At 37.7% G+C, this 20045-nt stretch overlaps 1 protein-coding gene across 3 annotated transcripts in view; it reads right to left on the bottom strand.

Annotated features, from left to right (window-relative positions):
• Window positions 1-10571: 10571 nt before the first annotated feature.
• SLC7A2 (solute carrier family 7 member 2) overlaps window positions 10572-20045 on the bottom strand; it is a 138194-nt gene continuing 128720 nt past the window's right edge. For all 3 annotated transcript variants that reach the window (XM_089669315.1, XM_089669317.1, XM_089669316.1), the window contains exons 10-12: window positions 19175-19341; window positions 16079-16187; window positions 10572-12651 (exon numbers count right to left, since the gene is read on the bottom strand). In XM_089669315.1, the coding sequence (XP_089525441.1) occupies window positions 12455-12651; window positions 16079-16187; window positions 19175-19341 (473 nt within the window). In that variant the 3' untranslated portion in view covers window positions 10572-12454. The remainder of the gene's footprint in view (window positions 12652-16078; window positions 16188-19174; window positions 19342-20045) is intronic.

Here is a 20045-nt window from a genome sequence, read left to right as displayed (position 1 = left end):
TTGCCAATAATCACTTACAGTCTATATACAGTATCTTAGGGTGGACCTGGTGGTCCTTCATCATACCTCATACATCAGGTTAGTCTATCTGGAGTTCAAGTTATAAAGCTGAAAGGGGTCACTCCGCCATTAAGACCAGCGAACAGGTATTCATGAGAGAGGGTTTTTAAACCCATTTTACATAAATTCCAGAGACAAACCGATACTACTATATCATATTTTTTAGGACATCCAATAGAAATAGAATTCATTGTACTTCCTCCTCCCATTGGAGCTTGTTTCAAATCATCTTCACTTCTGTTTCTATTCTTTTTTAAAGTATCACCTTAGTAGCACCTTTGGAATCATTGATGGACCTAACCAAGATTCACCACTTGTGCTTCATCAAAGAAGGGACCCAACTAAGCTAGCAAAAACAAAAAGAAAAAAAAAATATTACATTTTGGGAACAATCTCCTATCTTAATTACAAGCACTTGTCTCATAACTCAATGCATTTAGGTATCTAGACATGTTGAAGGTGAGTTGCTGAAGTTCCAGCTGAGCATCAGAATGGGAAAGCAGGGAGATTTAAGTGACTTTAAACATGGCATGGTTGTTGGTGCCAGTATTTCAAAAACTGCTGATCTACAGGGATTTTCATGCACAACCATCTCTAGGGTTTACAGAGAATGGTCCGAAAATAAAAAAATATCCAGTGAGGGGCTGTTGTGTGGATGAAAATGCCTTGTTGATGTCAGAGGTCAGAGGAGAATGGGCAGACTGGTTCAAGATGATAGAAAGGCAACAGTAACTCAAATTACTACTCATTACAACCATGCAGGTATGCAGAATACCATCTCTGAATGCACAACATGTTGAACCTTGAAGCAGATGGGCTACAGCAGCAGAAGACCACACTGGGTCCCGCTCCTGTCAGCTAAGAACAGGAAATGGAGGCTGCAATTCACACAGGCTGACCAAAATTGGACAACAGAAGACTGGAAAATCGTTGCCTGGTATCAACAGTTCAGGCTGTTGTTGGTGGTGTAATGGTGTGGGGGATATTTTCTTGGCACACTTTGGACCACTTAGTAACCTTTCAGAATTTTTTAAACAATACAGCCCACCTGAGTATAGTTGCTGACCATATTCATCCCTTCTGATGGCTACTTCCAGCAGGATAATGCACCATGTCACAAAGCTCAAATCATCTCAAACTGGTTTCTTCAACATGACAATGAGTTCACTGTACTCCAATGGCCTCCGCATTCACCAGATCTCAATCCAGTGGGATGTGGTGGAAGGGGAGAATCACATCATGGATGTGCAGCCAACAAATCTGCGAGACCTGCATGATGCTATCTAGACAATATGAACCAAAATCTCTGAGGAATGTTTTCAACTCCTTGTTGAATCCATGCCATGAAGAATTAAGGCAGTTATGAAGGGAAAAGGGGTCCAAACCGTTACTAGCAAGGTGTACCTAATAAAGTCATATATCAAAGCTCTGCAGGCAGCTTGGATTTGGCAGGTCCATCCCTGAGTCACCAAGGTAGCTTAGCTCCCTAAAGTTTTTAATTTTTACATTCTTTTAGCTACTGTGTTTGGACTCTGGTAGTCTCCATAAATCTCCAGTCTGTTTTAAAACTGTAAAGGGTGTGCCAGAGTGGTCAAGGTATTACACTGCTCAGTTCAGCAAGAGAGGGATTACTAAACTCCAGAGGGATTACTAAACTAGCGGCTGCTGTGGGGTGCACTACAGTTATAAATAAAGATTTTAGGGCTAAACAAAGGGCACAGACACATTAAATAATTTTTATAATTATTAAGAACGGTTTCCTTTTTTCTTTAAGTTCAGTAACACTTTAACTTTACAGAGAGTTCTAATTTGAGTAATGGAAAGTTTTCACACAGAGCCCTGTGGCAAAGGGTACCACTACTTTCAAAAATGTGAATGATGTCATCACTACTCGCTAAATAAATTCATGCACAGAACATGTTAAATGTATTCTTGTGTCTTGTATTATATGTCAATATGTACATTTTAATGAAGAATTATTGAAAAGCACACACAAGAGGTCTTTTTCTCAAATTTTATATATTATAAAAAATACAGAAAGAGTACAGGATAAAGGTTTTATAAAGCATATTTACAATAATGAAAATATTTGCTTACATTTTGACAGATATATATTTATAACAGGATGCACTTGTCTTACATAGCACGAGAAGGAGAAAAACAGGGGGAAAAAAGAAGTCGGGCACATATATGTAGTTCACATCACAAGAATCTGTGGAAAAAGCAGCAATACGAGTAAAATTTCCAAACATACCATTCACACACCAGTAGTCTAATGTGTGTCCTGAATCCATTGCAGACAACAAAGGATGACAGCAGACAACAAAGGATGCATGTTTACATGGAGGGTAACCAGCCTGTGTTACATCTGTACAGGAAATTAGTGACAAGTAACAATATTCCACAAAAAATGGCAGTGATTTTCTTTGAGGTCCCGCCACACCTGAAATAGACTATTGTTGGATATTCTCTCTATTAGAGAATAGACATCCCTGCTTTCCTCCATGATGCCCTTGCCTGTGTAGCCAGGAAGCATAGGAAGCAACTGAATACAGACACCCAGCTCATTTTAAAGAGCACCTGTGGTATACAAACACTAAAAACCACCAAAGTTTATTGTGTAACTCATTCTCAGACTCCAAAAGCACAATGAGCTAGCTAGACACACAGCGCAGTAAGCAAAGTCTCTCTCATTGACCCTTCAGCTTAACCTATAAGGCATGGGTCACTGTAATAAGTCATTCAGTTCTGTGTAAGCTATTCATCTCTTTAGACATTTTTTATTTTTTCAAGAGAGCAAGACATGTAAAAAGAGGTCTTACATAAAAATATACAGTTATTTTGTTTAAGTCCTTAACATAATAAAGAACGAAAGTATATACAAAACCATGATACATCTCTGTTATATGTAGTAGCGCATAGCAGCCAAGCAGAAGCAATTTTTTGCTGATCTGAGCAGCGCAGTGAATTTAATTGCTTGCTATAGGTTACTGCATTTATTATAAATTCTCCTTAACATATAAGGCAGAGTGTTACAAAGGAACTAGAAATTTATTGGCCTTCTTGTATATTTCCCCAAGCCAACAATATTAAAGAACACAGTGATGGTGTTGATTGCTTGTGCTGGTCTGTGTATACATGAGGTTTCAAATAAACCTGTATGAATGAGAGTGTCATCAATGTATTTTCAAAGTGTTACTAAACCCACAACAGTAAAATCAGTCTGTATATGCATGCTTGTTATACTCACTGTGGAACCTAAGGGGTTAATCCTCTGCATTGTGTAAAAACACGGTTTGATCCTGACTTCTCTGATCCTCCCCTTCTTCCAGTGCCCCCCTCTTATGATAAGACATATCATGTGGAGACGCTCTGCACATGCTCAGTTTGGTGTATATTGCTAGATAGGTTTTTTTTTTTTCTTGGGAGGGTGCATGTGATCAGCACAGGGCCAACCAGCACTGTCCAGACAAAGGTCAGGGGTCCTGCATCCTCCCAGAGAAGAATGAAAACTCTTTCTACAAGCTTTAACCAGTGCTCAGCTGGACACTGATAGCAGTCACAAGACTGCTCTAACTGCCGATGAGAAAAGGTATTTAACAGTTTAAATTTACTAAAATAATTTAATTTCCATGTTGTGTGTATTGTGGGAGACCAGATATAGTGAATGCAGGGTCCCGGGTTTAGTAACACTTTAAAGTTGGGTACGCACAAATTGAAATTCGGCCAGTTCAACAGGGACTGGCTGATTTTAAATCTGTATGTAGCCCTCCCTGTTTAACAGAAGGTTATCGTTGGATCTGCTTCTGTTGAAGAGACCCACTGGAAAACCTTCTTTAATAAGCAGATGCAGCCAATCAGCTCCAGCACTGATCAGTGTATTCTGACAGTGGAGAGTCCCCGCTGTCAGAATACAATGTCCTGGCAGGGGGGATTCCTCCAGCTACCTCATTTGCATGGATGCAGGAATCTGCAATAAAAGAACTAACCATTTGTACCCAGCTTTACTGAAGACCCTGTTATAATGGGGCTCCAAGACCCATCACTGGACTGACTTACCTTGGGCCTCAAATGTTACGGTTGAGTACTGCACCAACTGACTAGAATTTACTATAATAAGCTAAACTGTAATAAATATTAGATCAGCTCATTTGCTGGTTTATTTAATAAAGTAAAGAGAATGTATTTATAACAATAGATAGCACAATAAAAGGCACATTGACTTTCAAAAAAACTAGATATTACATAACAAATGAAACTTCCTTCCATTAAGCAATTTACATACAAAACCATTAAACAGCAGAAGTAGAAACTGATTTCTGAGATAAAATATTACCATTTGTATGGGAGAGGGGGACTTGGCTTGTTTTAAATACTAAAAAAGGCACATGGCTTACAAAAGTGATAACAAAAACACCACATATCCAGAATGAGCCGTAATTCGGTGATAATTCAATGACTTTCTATAGCTTTAGATATGACAAAAATACATTGTGACAAAGAACCTCACAATATGTTTGGCAGCAGCAGAAAAATAGTCAAAATATATTATTTTAAATGGTAGGGTTCTTTAAATACCACAGAGGTAGCAGTCTGCAGCACTGCTGTAAATTATTGTGCACTCGTTCTGCATTATCTTTACATTTTCAATGGTTCTGACCTGTGTCAGCTTGCAGAGCAACGTTTTCAATTAATGAATGCATAGAAAGGATTTTGTCACATAGGTGATAGCCTGTCTGAGGTGATACATTTCTAGCACATTAACAAACTGCTCACTGAGCTGAAAGCTATATACTATCTACCACAAATTGTAATGAACAGTGTTTCCTTTACATCTGCCTGGAACTCAGCTTAAAAATAAAGTTCACTGTATATTGTTAAATAAGGGTGACTTATACTTATTATATTTATTTTCTATTAATTTAAGGATGCTGTTTTTGTTCTCCAGCACAGCTGTAATGTTTGAACATCTTGTTGCTATTGCCAACATAGATGCCATTTTTTTTCCGGCTGTACAAAGGACTGATCGGAGAAACGACAAGGCATATTTAATATTAATTAATAATATTTAATAATAATTAATTAGAAAATACACTTTTAGTTTTAGTTTAAAATGTAATGATGATCTGAGTACCAAAAAAATGGATAACAGTTTTTTAATAGTTAAATGGTCAGCCTGTTAAAATCTGCCTTGTAATTGGTAAGTTTTATGATGTATCACATTTACATCCATCCTATTTATAAGCTGACCAGGTATTCATTATAGGAGTCTTTACCTTTTTTTCTGCTGTGATATCAGTAGATCGGAGAGAAAAATTTAATATGGACAATAGAAATACATTTTTTGTTGGCCTTTTTGTTTCCCACATGAATTTGCACTGTTAAAACATCATCAAAGAATGTATCCTCTAACTGCAAATTATGATACTTATTGAATTATGATTACTTATATTCAGAATTGTTTAGGAAGTGGCCAAGTTATAATAAGTTATTACCCAAAGATTTTATTTTTAGACAAAGAAGACATGTAGAAATAAAAATTGTTTTTAAAATAGGTGCCATTAATTTATAAAAACAAAAACTACCTATTCAATCTACAAAGTAGTTACGTTCTCCAGCTGACATGTCACTGAATATCCCGGTATACATTGTACTTTTTGGTCAATGGCAGCGGAACTAATCTTAAGAAGAATTGAAGGTTTCTTTTCCTTGGTACACAATGTTACCAATATTTTATTTATATATACAAAATAATATAGGTTGTCTACTAAACTAACAGTCTAATGACCCACGCGTCACATACGTCAGAAAAGTTGATTGGTGGTTTGAATATGGGAATTACAGTGACAGCATAACCAGATTGGTCTTATTCCAACCTTACAAACTTTTGTATGGCTAAAATAAATGGTCTATTCTTAAATTATAAATATAAATGTAATTATAAATGATCTATTCTTAGAATATATTTTTTACTGGATTTCTAAGCCATACACAGTTCTGATTAACTGTAAGTCCCACCTAAATAAAACATTCTAGAACCTTGAACTGGTAGGACAAGAATGAGTGTGGACTTGCCCTCAAACCACAATAAGGTTTACATTTGTGCTGAATTTAGATTTTAATATTTTTGGAAGATCTGTTATAACATTTACAGCCTTTAGGTAATCCCCACCAGTATCATCAAAACTTCATAAATTGTAATAAAATTGGTGGGTCTCTTTTTTTAGCTATATTCAATATAGTTTATACTAATATAACATAAATCATACTAACTTATAAAAAAAATCTATGACATCAAGTCAACATATTAAAAAATATATTTTCAGCTAAGCTAATTATGAATGTTTCAATCTTGTTAAAAACAGTTTCCTATTTTAATCTACATAATATGTTTAAAATATACATAAATTATGCATTATGATGTATTCTTCAAGAGCTGTATTTACAGTATGGGCAAGGTCAATGAAACATAGGTAGCTTGGGCAAAAAATGGGACAGGGATGCTATTAATTGGTAAAGTTTTGATACGCTTTTCTTTTCGCTAAATAGCATCTATTTTCCACATAAAGCAGACTGTGGTTTACTAGATTAAATAATTACTTCGAAAGACTCCCTCTTACATGTATATTTAATAATAGGATTGTATGTATGTATGGTTCTTTCAGGGACCAGTGTTAGGGATTGTTATTTTTGGATGGATTAGGCAGAGTGACGTTCCTCTTTAAAACTGAAAAAAACAAAGTGTACATTATTTTACCCAAATGCATTTAAGTGTCTGGAGAACAGTCTGTTCTTTACCATACAATCAATGCAGCCCCCCGCAACATAAAAATCAGAAGCTTATTGATTGCAAATTTACCAATTTATGAAAAATCTTTTTGATTGTTTTAAATTCTATGTTAACAATTGTCTGTTATCAATTCTTTTTAATCAATGTTACTAATGTACTATAATCTATTGTATTTACACAATGGCACAGTGTGTTATAAAACAAATTAAATGTTTCCTGAATACATTTATGCAGATCTTTTCATTTGAACTTAACTACAACATGTAAACGGTTCTTAGCAGCAACTGGTGTCACAATTATAACACTGTGATAATAACACTGCGCTACATTTGCACCATGAATGAATGTGTGACATGAAGATAAGGTATAACCCATAAAGTATTTACTTCAACCCAAAATACTTATACCAGGTATACTTTAAATATTTTGTATAACAGTTAACAAAAGGGAAAGGAGATTGCAATAACAACACTGTGTGCATTTTTAATATGCACAATTACATTGAGTTAATTAATTATAAATTAAGACTGGATCTATAATTCATATACAACAGGAATACTGTATTTTGGTAATAATGAAAAACGTAGGTTTCACATAATGGCTATTTCATTGGTTAAAAGAGAACTTCACCAAGGGTCAAGCAACAGCATTCAGGGCAGAAAGTGTATACTATATGGTAATTCTCCGTTATTATAATACTCCCTTATTGATGCAATTCACTTGCTTTACAGAGGCTTCCGGTCCAGGTGCTTTGAAAAAGTCAGGCACATAGACTTATTTGGGGAGATTTACTAAAATTGGTGCACTCAGAATCTGGTGCAGCGGTGCAATGGAACCAGTTTTTAACATCAGCTTGTTCAATAAAGCTTTGACAATAAAACCTGTAAGCTGATTGGTTTCTCTGCAGAGCTGCACCAGATTGTGAACTCTCCGGTTTCAGTAAATCTTTCCCATTGGTGGGAAGAACTACTTCATCATTAGTACTGGAAGTCTGCAGGTAGTGCTTGAACTGCACGAAGATCTAATAGCAGCATTACCAGCAAAGGACAGCACAGAAGTAAGCTGCTGCTCCTAAAAGAGTAACTCCACTTTTGTTGATAAGAAAAACAATCTCCACTGGGTGATACATTGCAAGGATTTTAACAAACTTTGTTGCAGATTCCTATCCGTTTCAGCTCTCAAGCAATAGTTCTTTGCTGGACAGAGTGTCCTGTGCAAAGTGCTTCTGAATAAGAGTGACTAATCCATTTTATTCAGCTGATGTACTTTCTGAGTTCTGATAGAAAAAGTTGCAGTGTCTGCAATCTTTTAGAAGTGATTAACCCTTAGGGAGTATCTCACTAAAATTGACATTTATTTTGCAGAAGATGTCTAAAACGTGGGAGTAGCTCACCGAAAATTGACATTTATGTTGCAGAAGATGTCTAAATTGTGACCTGTATCTAAGTGCAGAGTTCTCCAACTAAGCAAGAAATGACATATCTGGAGGCGTTCTGTATACCAGCTGTGTACAGAACGTCTCCAAGAGCCATAATACATTGACTTTACAGAAAATTACAGCAATGCAGTTTGATAAGTTAGGGTAATTTTTAATAACATTAGATTACAATACGGTTTGTGTAGTAATTGTATATTATTTATTTATTTATTTCGCTGTTTTTTTGCTTTGTTTTGTTTTTATTCACGAAAGTGGAGTTGCCTTTTAAGTCTTTGAAGACCTCACCTTTAATCAATTCAATCATGTATTATTAGTTCTCTCTCTCTCTCTCTTTCTATATATATATACTGTATATGCATATACTTTTTTTATACATATATACCATTTGACTAAAGGGTCAATATTATTTTATATACACGTGCAAAAATAACACTTTTAAAAGAGCAAATAGGCATATAAGCAAAGAGCACGGTGCTTATAATATAAAATATATTTCCATACCTGAATATGATGGCTAGTTTAAGCTATAGTGTAACAGTGTTAGACTATGTATTAGTATACAAATCGCTGGTTAGTTTTTTCTAAGATTCCCAACCCCGAAGAATAGCATTAGCCAATTTGTTTTCTGGTGGTGTGGATGATGTAGTGTCAATCATTTTTACTATGCAAAGTCACAATAATATTACTATATTACCAAAACTGAATAAAACTAAAATAAATCAAAATATACTGTACTATGTTAAAGTTAAGTGAGACATTATAAGTTTCTTAAGGGTTTTAGGTATTTTTATAGACTTATTTAAGAAAACAAAACTAACCCATAGTAGCCAATCATTTGACTTCCAGACGTCTAACTTCGGTATGCTGAATTGTGATTATCTACAGGTCATTCCACTGTGTACTTCAGCTTTAATAAATAAACCCATGTGGAGAATAAAAAAAGGGGCTGTATCTGCAACTGTAATTCCTGTGGTTCGGATTATGTCCACTTTGCCCTAGCCTGTCCTGAAAATGTTAATTGACTTGCTGACCATCTTTTTAATACTTTGACATGGAAAGCACCATGAAATGGACTTCTAACCTCTCATTGGCCTGCCTAATTTGCATAATTCTTCCAAGTTACTTATTAATAGGTCAACATAACTGCCAGTTAACACAAATGTATAGGCTTCTTAAAAAATGACTTAAAAACAACACATAGAAAAAAAACGCATGCATGTATTTTCCAATGCATCTTGTACAAACATGTTCCAAGAATAAAATAAAAATATATTGAGTGTTGCGCTCTCAAACCTTCAATCAATACATGATTATTTAAATCATTTAATTATAAAAATTACAATAATTAAGAATGATGTGTATGAATAAACATAAATTGTAATAATCTTATACTCTGAATCTTCTGAATCAACTCAGATAAACCATGTGCATGGAACAGTGATGAACAAACAAATATAAAATAAAATAAAAATAATAAAAAATGTCCCAAAAAGTGACTTTGTGCTGAAAAATCTTCAATAATTATAAATCGGTGACTGCTTGTGAATCCTCCCTCAAGTGAAGATATGCGCTCACCTCATAGGAAGCCTGCAATTAGGCTATATAAGCTTGCGGTTCACCTCCTTTGGAACCTGCTTGTTTGGAACTCCTGTTATAAGATATCCATGGTATACGGCATATGCTATGGAATGAATCTCCTCTCCAGAGGGTGCTATTCCTCTATGTTTTCATCTCCATGCGGTTCGTCCTCTCTTCAGCTGCGGCAACTACAAGTAGCTGTCCATAAGATAGCGATCTTATGGACAGCTACTTGTAGTTGCCGCAGCTGAAGAGAGGACGAACCGCATGGAGATGAAAACATAGAGGAATAGCACCCTCTGGAGAGGAGATTCATTCCATAGCATATGCCGTATACCATGGATATCTTATAACAGGAGTTCCAAACAAGCAGGTTCCAAAGGAGGTGAACCGCAAGCTTATATAGCCTAATTGCAGGCTTCCTATGAGGTGAGCGCATATCTTCACTTGAGGGAGGATTCACAAGCAGTCACCGATTTATAATTATTGAAGATTTTTCAGCACAAAGTCACTTTTTGGGACATTTTTTATTATTTTTATTTTATTTTATATTTGTTTGTTCATCACTGTTCCATGCACATGGTTTATCTGAGTTGATTCAGAAGATTCAGAGTATAAGATTATTACAATTTATGTTTATTCATACACATCATTCTTAATTATTGTAATTTTTATAATTAAATGATTTAAATAATCATGTATTGATTGAAGGTTTGAGAGCGCAACACTCAATATATTTTTATTTTGCATTTTATCACATTGGTAGTTATGTGCTAGAGGTTTGCGATCCAACATTAGAGAGTATAAAATAAGGAATTTTTGTCTGCCTTCTGGCTCGCAAGACTTTTCAAATGTTCCAAGAATACCTGGTAGAAAATACCATCAGTTGAGCACAAAATTGGGCTCAAGGATAATAATTATTTTCAGTTCAACCAAGCTGATGCTGCTTATTACAGCAGAGACTAACCCAGTGCTAAAATATCCACCCTTGGTTTGGAAAAAAGTGTTTCATTCTATAGCAATTAGTTTCCAAGGTTCTTATTTAAAATATTCAGGAGAGTCTGTATTGTATTGTAGTGGCCCTGGCTAGGTAGTTCCTACATACAAAGTGGCCTCGGAAAAGACACCTTGAGGAAGGTCCAGGGGGTTAGGATGAAACAAGAGCACAATACATGATTTCAGAGACCAAAATTGTTTTTCACCATGGTAAATCCAGGGTACAAAGCCAATGCATTTTGGGAGTTTGTACTTTACCCCTTCATCAGGGATTTAAATACTAATTGGAATGAAAATTGGTGGACGTGGAGAAAAAATGCAGAAGTTAAATGCTCCTTTTACTGAAACAGGCTTCAGAAGTTCTCACAACCAGCTGCTGAAGCTTATTTCAATAGAAAGATCAATTCAATGACCATATATTTACTCCATGTCCACCATTTTTCCAAGGCCTGATAAAACTTTTTTCTTGATTTATCAGAATTAAATAAATAATTCTGTGTGTGGCGCTATTGTTTCATCTTAAACCCCTAATATAAAATAAATTTCATAGGTTAAACAGCAAATTTGAAAAATAAACTGACCTATGTGTTTATTATGTGAACTTAAGATACTTTTCTATGACTTGCTCATGCTGAATATCAACAAAATTAAACTGCTGAATTGTTCAGAAAATTTAAATTATGGCCATCAGTCAGATCTGACCTGGCTTCCTGGCAAGTATGGAAATGGACATATAAGTTAATAAACTTTATTTAACTATAAAAACATTGTGCAGTCCTGACTTCTCATAAGGCAGTGGTGATAATGCATAAAAAAGATTGGAACCCATCTATAGATTGATGTTGTCTTGGCATATATTCCGTATTGCGTGAGAAAAGGTTAGAGTTATGGCTTGATGTTATATATAATACTGGGTGATGCTATAATCAGTCCAGCCCCTGTATATATATATATATATATATATATATATATATATATATATGCAGATGGAAATACTTGCTAGCTCGATCGATACATTTTCCTTAACGCTGCAAGCAAGTTTCCCAATGCACAATTAAGACTCATTTAAAAAAGGTAAGAATCATTCCTGAGAAACATCTGTTGTGTAGATCTGAAGGTGATTATCCCAATAACAATAATAAACTAGTGCTAATAAAAAAACTAAGCTATGGTTGTACATTTGATTAAAATAAAAAAAGACCTTCGGGAATGTGGCATGCTGCCTAGTTAAAAAAAAAAGTAACAAAAATCATTTTTCTATTCGAGTTTCTCACATTTTAACTTTGATTCATTTGCTGAGAAGCTCTAGCACAGTATGATATGTACACTTAAAATAAAGCAATTTAGCAGCAAGACCTCAAAACACCTCTCATATTTCTATGGAGACATGGAAAACAGAGTTACAAGTATGTTGTTTTTGGTAGAACACATAGATCCACAGAAAAGAGCTCTATCTTACTGGGATCTGTCATCGTTCCAGCATTTTGCACACAGTCCTTTAATATCAAACACTGGATAACTTAACCTAATGCAGGTGCAGTGTGCGGCATAAAAGAGACATCTTACTTCTATTCTTTCAGACTTGCTTATCACTAGCATTCACTTGTCCTTTCACGTAAAATGAAATGATCACTTTCTTTGGCATTTTCCTCTTCATTTTCCTTTTCTGGACTTTTCTCTTCCATACCACTGTTTTCTGAATCACCATCATCATCATCATCTTCATCATGTTTTTTGGGTTTCCCTTCAAGACTATTTCTAATGCCGTATGCAAAGTAAATCAGAAAACCTAAAAAAAAAATGTTTAATAATAACAATTTTTTGGTATATATTGGACTGTATTAAACAGTAAAAAATTAAGATTATTTAAGTATATGCATGCCAAAAATGTTTTTGTTTTTTTTATTACTGAAAGATAAAAGCCAGCATGCCAGGTTTGAGTTAACTGCTTCCCTTCCAGCAACATACCGGTATGACACTGGATTGGAAGAGTGATATCTTGGTCCAAGATATCATTTTTTAGAGCCGGGAATTCCCTTCAGTTTAAACATAATCCTAGTGGCTAAGAAGCTGCTGGATTACTTTTACAGGTGGTGGAAGGGGGAGAGATTTTCTTTCACTTCTATTTATGTCTCTGGGAAGTGATGTGCTCAACGGGACACAGACAGCAAAACTTTAATTGGCATGGGTGTTACAATGCATGTATAGCTTTGTTTTTTTATCTAATTTTGGGTAGGGCAGGTCATCTTTTTTGTAATTGTCTTCATCCCACAACATATCCACCTATTTGTACTGAAGAGCACTGTCATCAAAATAGAAAGTGAAGGTAATCAAAAATGTTAGAACTGCCCCTAGAACAAGAGGTTAGAGGTACAACTTGAAATGGGGAAATTTGTTTTGTGACAACTGCCTAAGAGGGGATTTCCTCTCACCTCCTCTTGTGTCTCTGGGACAGGAAGTGAATGGAAAACCTCCCCAACTGGACACGGGGACATGGCCAGCAAAGATAAACTAGTATTAACATCTTCCTACTCTATCCCAAACTAGAAACACATTAAACATGTTTATTACTGTGTACAATGCAGTCTAGTAATAATGCTACAAAGGGCCATCTTTAATATTGATTGAACCCTTGGCAAACATTTTCTTGCCCCCCCTCCCCCATACATATCCACCTTTCTACCCCAAGCACACCTCTGTACCTCCAGCACACCTCTGTATCCCCAGCACATCTCTGTACCCCCAGCACATAAATATACCCCAGCACACCTCAGTACCCCCCCCCCCCCCGCAACACATCTCTGTACAACCAGCACAACTCTGTACCCCCATCACATCTTTGTACCTTTAGAAGACTTTCACACCCCTAGCACACCTCTGCACCCCAATACTCTTTCATATCCACCAGCACATCTTTATATACTCTTAAACACCTCTGCAGCCCCCCTCCCCACACACACACAAATCTGCACCTCTCAGAATCCTCTGCATGGCCCAGCACAGATTTATACTCCCAACACACCTCCTTACCCCCAGCAAGTCTCTGCACACCACATCTATATACTCCCCTGAACATCTCTGCAACCCCCCATACTCCCCCATACCCTCTGCACATCTCTGTATCTCCAGAACCCCAGCACCCCCAACACACCTCCGAGCACATTTCTGTTCCCTCCAACTTTGTACCTTCCAGTATCTTATTTAACCCCCAACCCACATCTCTGCAACCTGTTTAATACCCTATGACTACATACCGTTCCATTCCATTTCTCAGGCTACTGTGGCTTCTCTGGTGGCAGCGGGAGTGCACAGGGGGCAGAGCCCACACAGAAACTCATGCAGCTGCATTAGGGTCACTAGTGTTGATGATATTGATGGGCAGCTGTACTTCATTGTATAGCGTAAGCTGCCGGAGGTGAGGAGAGAGGTTCAAGGCAGCATAGCTGCCCATCAATATCATTAACACTAGTGACTCTATTGCAGATTGTATTCCCGCCACCACCAGAGAAGCCACAGAACTGCTGGCCAAATGTGCAGAGAGAGGGTCCGGGAGCCACAGCTGCCCATCAGATCAACATGTGCAGCTACACTAGTGAAGCCAATGCTGCCATCCCAGGACAAAGCCATCAGGGGACAATGAAAGTGAAAACGACCATATATGCTATTTGTGGGGAGCGTAGGCTCAAGGGACAGCTGCTTTGGGCCCCACAACAATGACTGAGCATAGGGCAGCTGCCCCTTTTGCCCCACATTAAATACAGCCCTATTGCTACACAAGAATACAAGCTGTTTTTATTGATTATAGCAGGCCTCAAAACTTCCACTCGCCCGCTCGCATTTGACGAGTGGAAATAATAGGGGGGCGAGTCACTGGCAGAGCCGACGCCACCATAAGGCAGTTGGGTAGACAGACCCTGGCGCTCCATGTCCCAGACCTGTGCATCCATCACCCTCTCCATTCCCCCCATTTCTCTCTCCGCTCACTCGCAGTGTTTTGCTCTCCTCCCTCAGCCTCGGTTTCCATTGTCCGGGTCTCTCACTAGGGGGAATGTGTGGGCCAGCACTGTGTGCAGGGTGCCGCCGTAGCAACCTCCACTCCCTAACATACTGGTATTCATCTCCGTTCCTCTCCTTTTCTTCCCACCATTCTGGTCTAGCCACACCTGTTCTCTGCTTTCCTCCTCTCGTTCCCCACCATGCACAGTTCCAACCCCGCTGGAGGGCTCTTTTTGTAAGTGGGGACACTGATGTTACAGGGGGGCTCTGATGGTACAGGGGAGCTTTGATGGTACGGGGGGCTCTGATGGTACAGGGGGGCTCTGATGGTACAGGGGGGCCTCTGATGGTACAGGGGGACTTTGATGCTACAGAGGAGCTCTAAGAGTATGAGGGAGGGGCTCTGATGGTACAGGGAGACTCTGATGATAAAGGGGGGCCTCTGAAGGTAAAAGGGGGACTCTGATGGTACAGGGGGGACTCTGATGGTAAAAGGGGGACTCTGGTGGTAAAAGAGAAGCTCTGATGGTACAGGGGGACTCTGATGGTAAAAGGGGGGCTCTGATGGTACAGGGGGACATTGATGGTACAGAGGGACTCTGATGGTAAATGGGAACTCTGATGGTATAGGGAGGCTGTGATGGTAAGGGGGACTGGTAGAGGAGGACATGGGATGGGGGAGATGGGACTGAAGAAGGAAGAAGACACGGGATGGAGGAGGTGTTTACATTGCTTTATGTTAATATTGTTAAATTTGTTGTTGTTAATATTTATTCTGCATAAGACATTTAACTGACATTTCATGAGATAATTTACGAGGGCGTGTTTAGGAGCGGAGCAGGGTAGGGGTTGGGTGGGACAACTGGTGGCGAGCAAGTCTTAATGCCTGGCTAGTAGCTCAGGACTTGAAATGTTGAGCCCTGGATTATAGGTCTATTCTAATTACGTATAATAGTAAATTACACTGACAAGCATGTCTCTGCTTCCTTAATAACCTGCAGTGCTTTTTGAAAACGGAGCTTGCAAAACCAATGAATATATCATAGTATTAACTTCTTGGAAGGAGGATAAATACCTCTTAGAAAACATTTACAGTCAGCATTCTACTTTTAGTTGCTAGTTCAGCTCCAGAGGAAATGTCACAAATAAGTGTTCCATCCTTGCACAGAAAGAACATTCATTTTGACTAAGACATAACTTTGAACAGTAATCCTACTCACCAAGAGCCATCCAGATGCTAAATCTTATCCAGGTGTCACCACTTAACTGTACCATTAAGTAAACATTTACCAGTACGCTAAAAACTGGCAGAAAAGGTAGGAGTGGGACCTATAGAAGACATGAACACATGTAGCTTATACAATACAACTTTGCAAAAGAATACATTTTAAACACATTTTGTATAAGTACCTATTCACTATATAATATTATATATATATATATATATATATATATACACACACACAGTGGGAAAATAATTATTTGATCCCCTGCGGATTTTGTAAGTTTACCCACTTACAAAGAATTGACGGGTCTATAATTTTTCTCATAGGTATATGTTAAATAATAGAGACAGAATATCAAACAAAAAATCCAGAAAAAAACACGATACAAATGTTACAAATTGAGTTGCAGTTCAGTGAGTAAAATAAGTATTTGATCCCCAAGCAAAACATGACTTAGTACTTGGTGGAGAAACCCTTGTTGGCAAGCACAGAGGCAAGATGTTTCTTGTAGTTGGTTACCAGCTTTGCTCACATCTTAGGAGGGATTTTAGTCCACTCTTCTTTACAGATCTTCTCTAAATCCTTAAGGTTTCTTGGCTTATGCTTGGCAACTCAATGTTTCAGCTCCATCCAAAAATTTTCTTTAGGATAAAGATCTGGAGACTGGTTAGGCCACTCCATGACCTTAATGTGCTTCTTCTTGAGCCACTCCTTTGTTGTCTTGGTGGTAATGTTTTGGGTCATTGTCATGCTGGAAGACCCATCCAAGACCCACCTTCAGTGTTCTGGCTGAAGGAAGAAGGTTCACATCCAAGTTTTTACAATACATGGCCCCGTCCATTGGCCCCTCAATGCAACAAAATTGACACCTTTAGCAGAGAAACAGCCCCAAAGCATAATGTTTCCATCTCCATGCTTGACTGTAGGGATGGTGTTCTTAGGGTCATAGTCAGCATATTTCTTCCTCCAATCACGGTGAGTCGAGTTAATGCCAAAGAGCTCAATTTTGGTCTTATTTGACCACAGCACTTTCTTCCAATCCTTTGCTGAATCATTTAGATGTTTATTGGCAAACTTCAGATGGGCCTGTACATGTGCCTTTATGAGGAAGGGGACCTTGCGGGCACTGCAGGATTTCAATTCATGGCTTCATATTCTGTTACAAATGATTTGTTTGGTGACTGTGGTCCCAACTGTCATGAGATCATTCACAAGCTCCTCCCATGTAGTTCTGGGCTGATCCCTCACTTTTCTCATGATCATCCTTATCTTATGAGGTGAAATCGTGCATGGAGCTCCAGACCAAGGGCGATTGATGGTTATTTTGTAATTCTTCCATTTGCGAATAATTGCTCCAACAATTGTCTCTTTCTCACCAAGCTTCTTGCTGATGGCCTTGTAGACCATTCTGTGCACTATTCTGTGTGTAGAGATTCTGTGCACAGGTGTCTTTTATACACATAATGAGTTGTTGTTAGGAGCACCTTCTTAAATTGGCAGGACTAGTCTGTGTTCCACATGAGTGGAACACAGACTGTGACTGTGCAGGACATGACTGTGTTCCAGTCTGTAGGAGCCATAATTATTGTTGGTTGGTAGGGAATCACATACCTATATTACTCACTGAACTGCAACTCAATTTATATCATTTGTATCATATTTTTTCTGGATTTTTGGTTGATATTCTGTCTCTATTATTTAAAATACACATATGATAAAAAAAAATATCGACCCTTCATTTCTTTGTAAGTGGGCAAACTTACAAAATCTGCAGGGGAACAAATAATTATTTTCGCCACTGTATATATACTATATATATATATATATATATATATATATAAATATATATACACACACATACAGTATATATATATATATATATATATATATATATATATATATATAAAATTGCTGCAAACATTACTGCTTCCAGACATACTCTTCCAAGATTGATCATATTTTCTGTCCTGTGTGAATTTTAGGCGCCTTAAAGTAGATACAACCCCAATTACCAAAATCTTAAATACATTTTAATATGTTGATGTAATTCCAAAAGTTGTTTGCAATCTTTTTAATATACAACTTTCATTAGAAGTGTGCCTGGGTATCTTGCCATGAAGGTCTTTATTCAGGAACGTCCTGATCTGGGGTGACAACTATCTGCCAATTGTGCACTTGTGCTGTTACCCTGCCATATGTGCCCCGGGTTTAGACTGCAAGGAGCCATGCAAACACACAGGCGCATTCAGCAGTGCACAATAGGGTCACTGAGAAATGCAATTAGCTCAGGTTGCCTACAAAGGGGAGGGATTAAAGCCCGCTGAAACTAATTGGCAGGGTTGCTATGGGAATTATGTTAATTGGGTAACTTGGAAGTGAGGGGAACAGGTATGTCCTACAACAGACTGCAATGCATTACAACTGCGATCAGTGCACCATAAGTGCAATGCACAGGCTAATTCAAACCATTCCCCCGGTCCCAAGTGCTTAACAAGGTGCAGACCTTCAGTTATGGGGCTGGTGGAAGTAATCAATAGACTACAACAGAGGGACTGAATTCAAATGAAAATCTGGAACTACCAAGAAGAAGCACTCTGCAATTCAGTTAGGTGTGTATGGGGTTGAGGTAATGGTCTGCGGTGGAGAAGTGCTGAATGTAACCATGTTTAATGCTACACTGTATTTGGGTGTAACATGGAACCTGGACACAAAGTCGGTCTATTTTTTTTAAGAGGGATGGAAAATGAGCACAATCGGTAGTGCTACAGTACCAGGAGCAGGCTATTAGAAAGGAAAGAGCAGAGTGGTAGAGAGCTGAGCTCATCAGTCTGCTACTTCTCTTTTCACTGTCCAGTCACAGGGTATAGGTGGTGAAAAGACTTGTAAATGTTACTGAATTGTAGAAAGATCAGTTCCCCTGCCGCTCAGGACTGTGCTGCGTGGCAGAACCGTGTATAACTCAGTACTTAATGAATAGAAATACAAATGTTTGGCAGTTAAACCAGCTACCATATACATATTTCATCTAGCAGTTTGTCTGGAGTTTAACATTAATGGGAAATAACACTGTTTAGTATAAGAGAGATTTACCATGAAAGCAACTTTATGTTGGTTCTGTGGTTGTCTCCAGATTATTAACACAATAAAGCAGATGAGTATAATGAATATTGAAAGAAGAGCGATGCTCCATCCCTCCATATTATATATCGCTGTCACTGCATACGTCGTCAAGACACTTAATGCACAAATAATAATTGCTGTAGAAAGAAGCATACAAGTACTTTTATCCATTTGCTGGTTTTAGAATCCCATGAATAAATTAATTCAATATACTAAGGACCAAAATTACTGTTCATGCACCAAAAGCAGTACTTGTTACTTTAATAATGCATGTCTTCTTAATTCTGTACCTGTGAAGCCCTGACAAGCCACCTGCAATCCATCTTTACACAATAATAAATAGGGTTTTTTTGCATTAAAAAAAAATGGATGTTAACGGATGCGGACATTAACGGATGCAGAAAAGATGTTCATCTGTTTACATCCGCAAGTCCGTAAACGGACAGATGAAAATGGACATACAGAACGCCAGTTTGAAAGGGGCCTAAAGGGGTGTATTTCTTTCCGCTTTCTTTTCGCTTTTTTAAACTGAACAAAAACTGATCAGTGTGAAAGCAGTCTTACAGATGAACTAATTGCACACACAAGCTGGAATTTCCAATTTTTGGATGCACATGGTGCTGAAGAAGAGTGCACATTTGTGCATGCATTGCACATTCAATATACAGTATATACAGCCATAAAATAGGGCAGTACCTTTTGATAATTGCTAATCATTTACCTAATAAATTGGTAAAAAGTATGAAACTATACAAATAGATTGTCCTTTTCAAACTGTGTGCTTGAATGTCACCCACTGCATTCTTGTGAGTCTTACAGGTAAAAAAAATGCTTTGTGTGA

The sequence above is a fragment of the Staurois parvus genome, unplaced genomic scaffold (assembly GCF_062004578.1).
Source record: "Staurois parvus isolate SC_StPar_1 unplaced genomic scaffold, SC_StPar_1.0 ptg000071l, whole genome shotgun sequence".
In the NCBI taxonomy this organism is placed as follows: domain Eukaryota; kingdom Metazoa; phylum Chordata; class Amphibia; order Anura; family Ranidae; genus Staurois; species Staurois parvus.
This window is presented reverse-complemented; position numbering and strand designations above follow the sequence as displayed.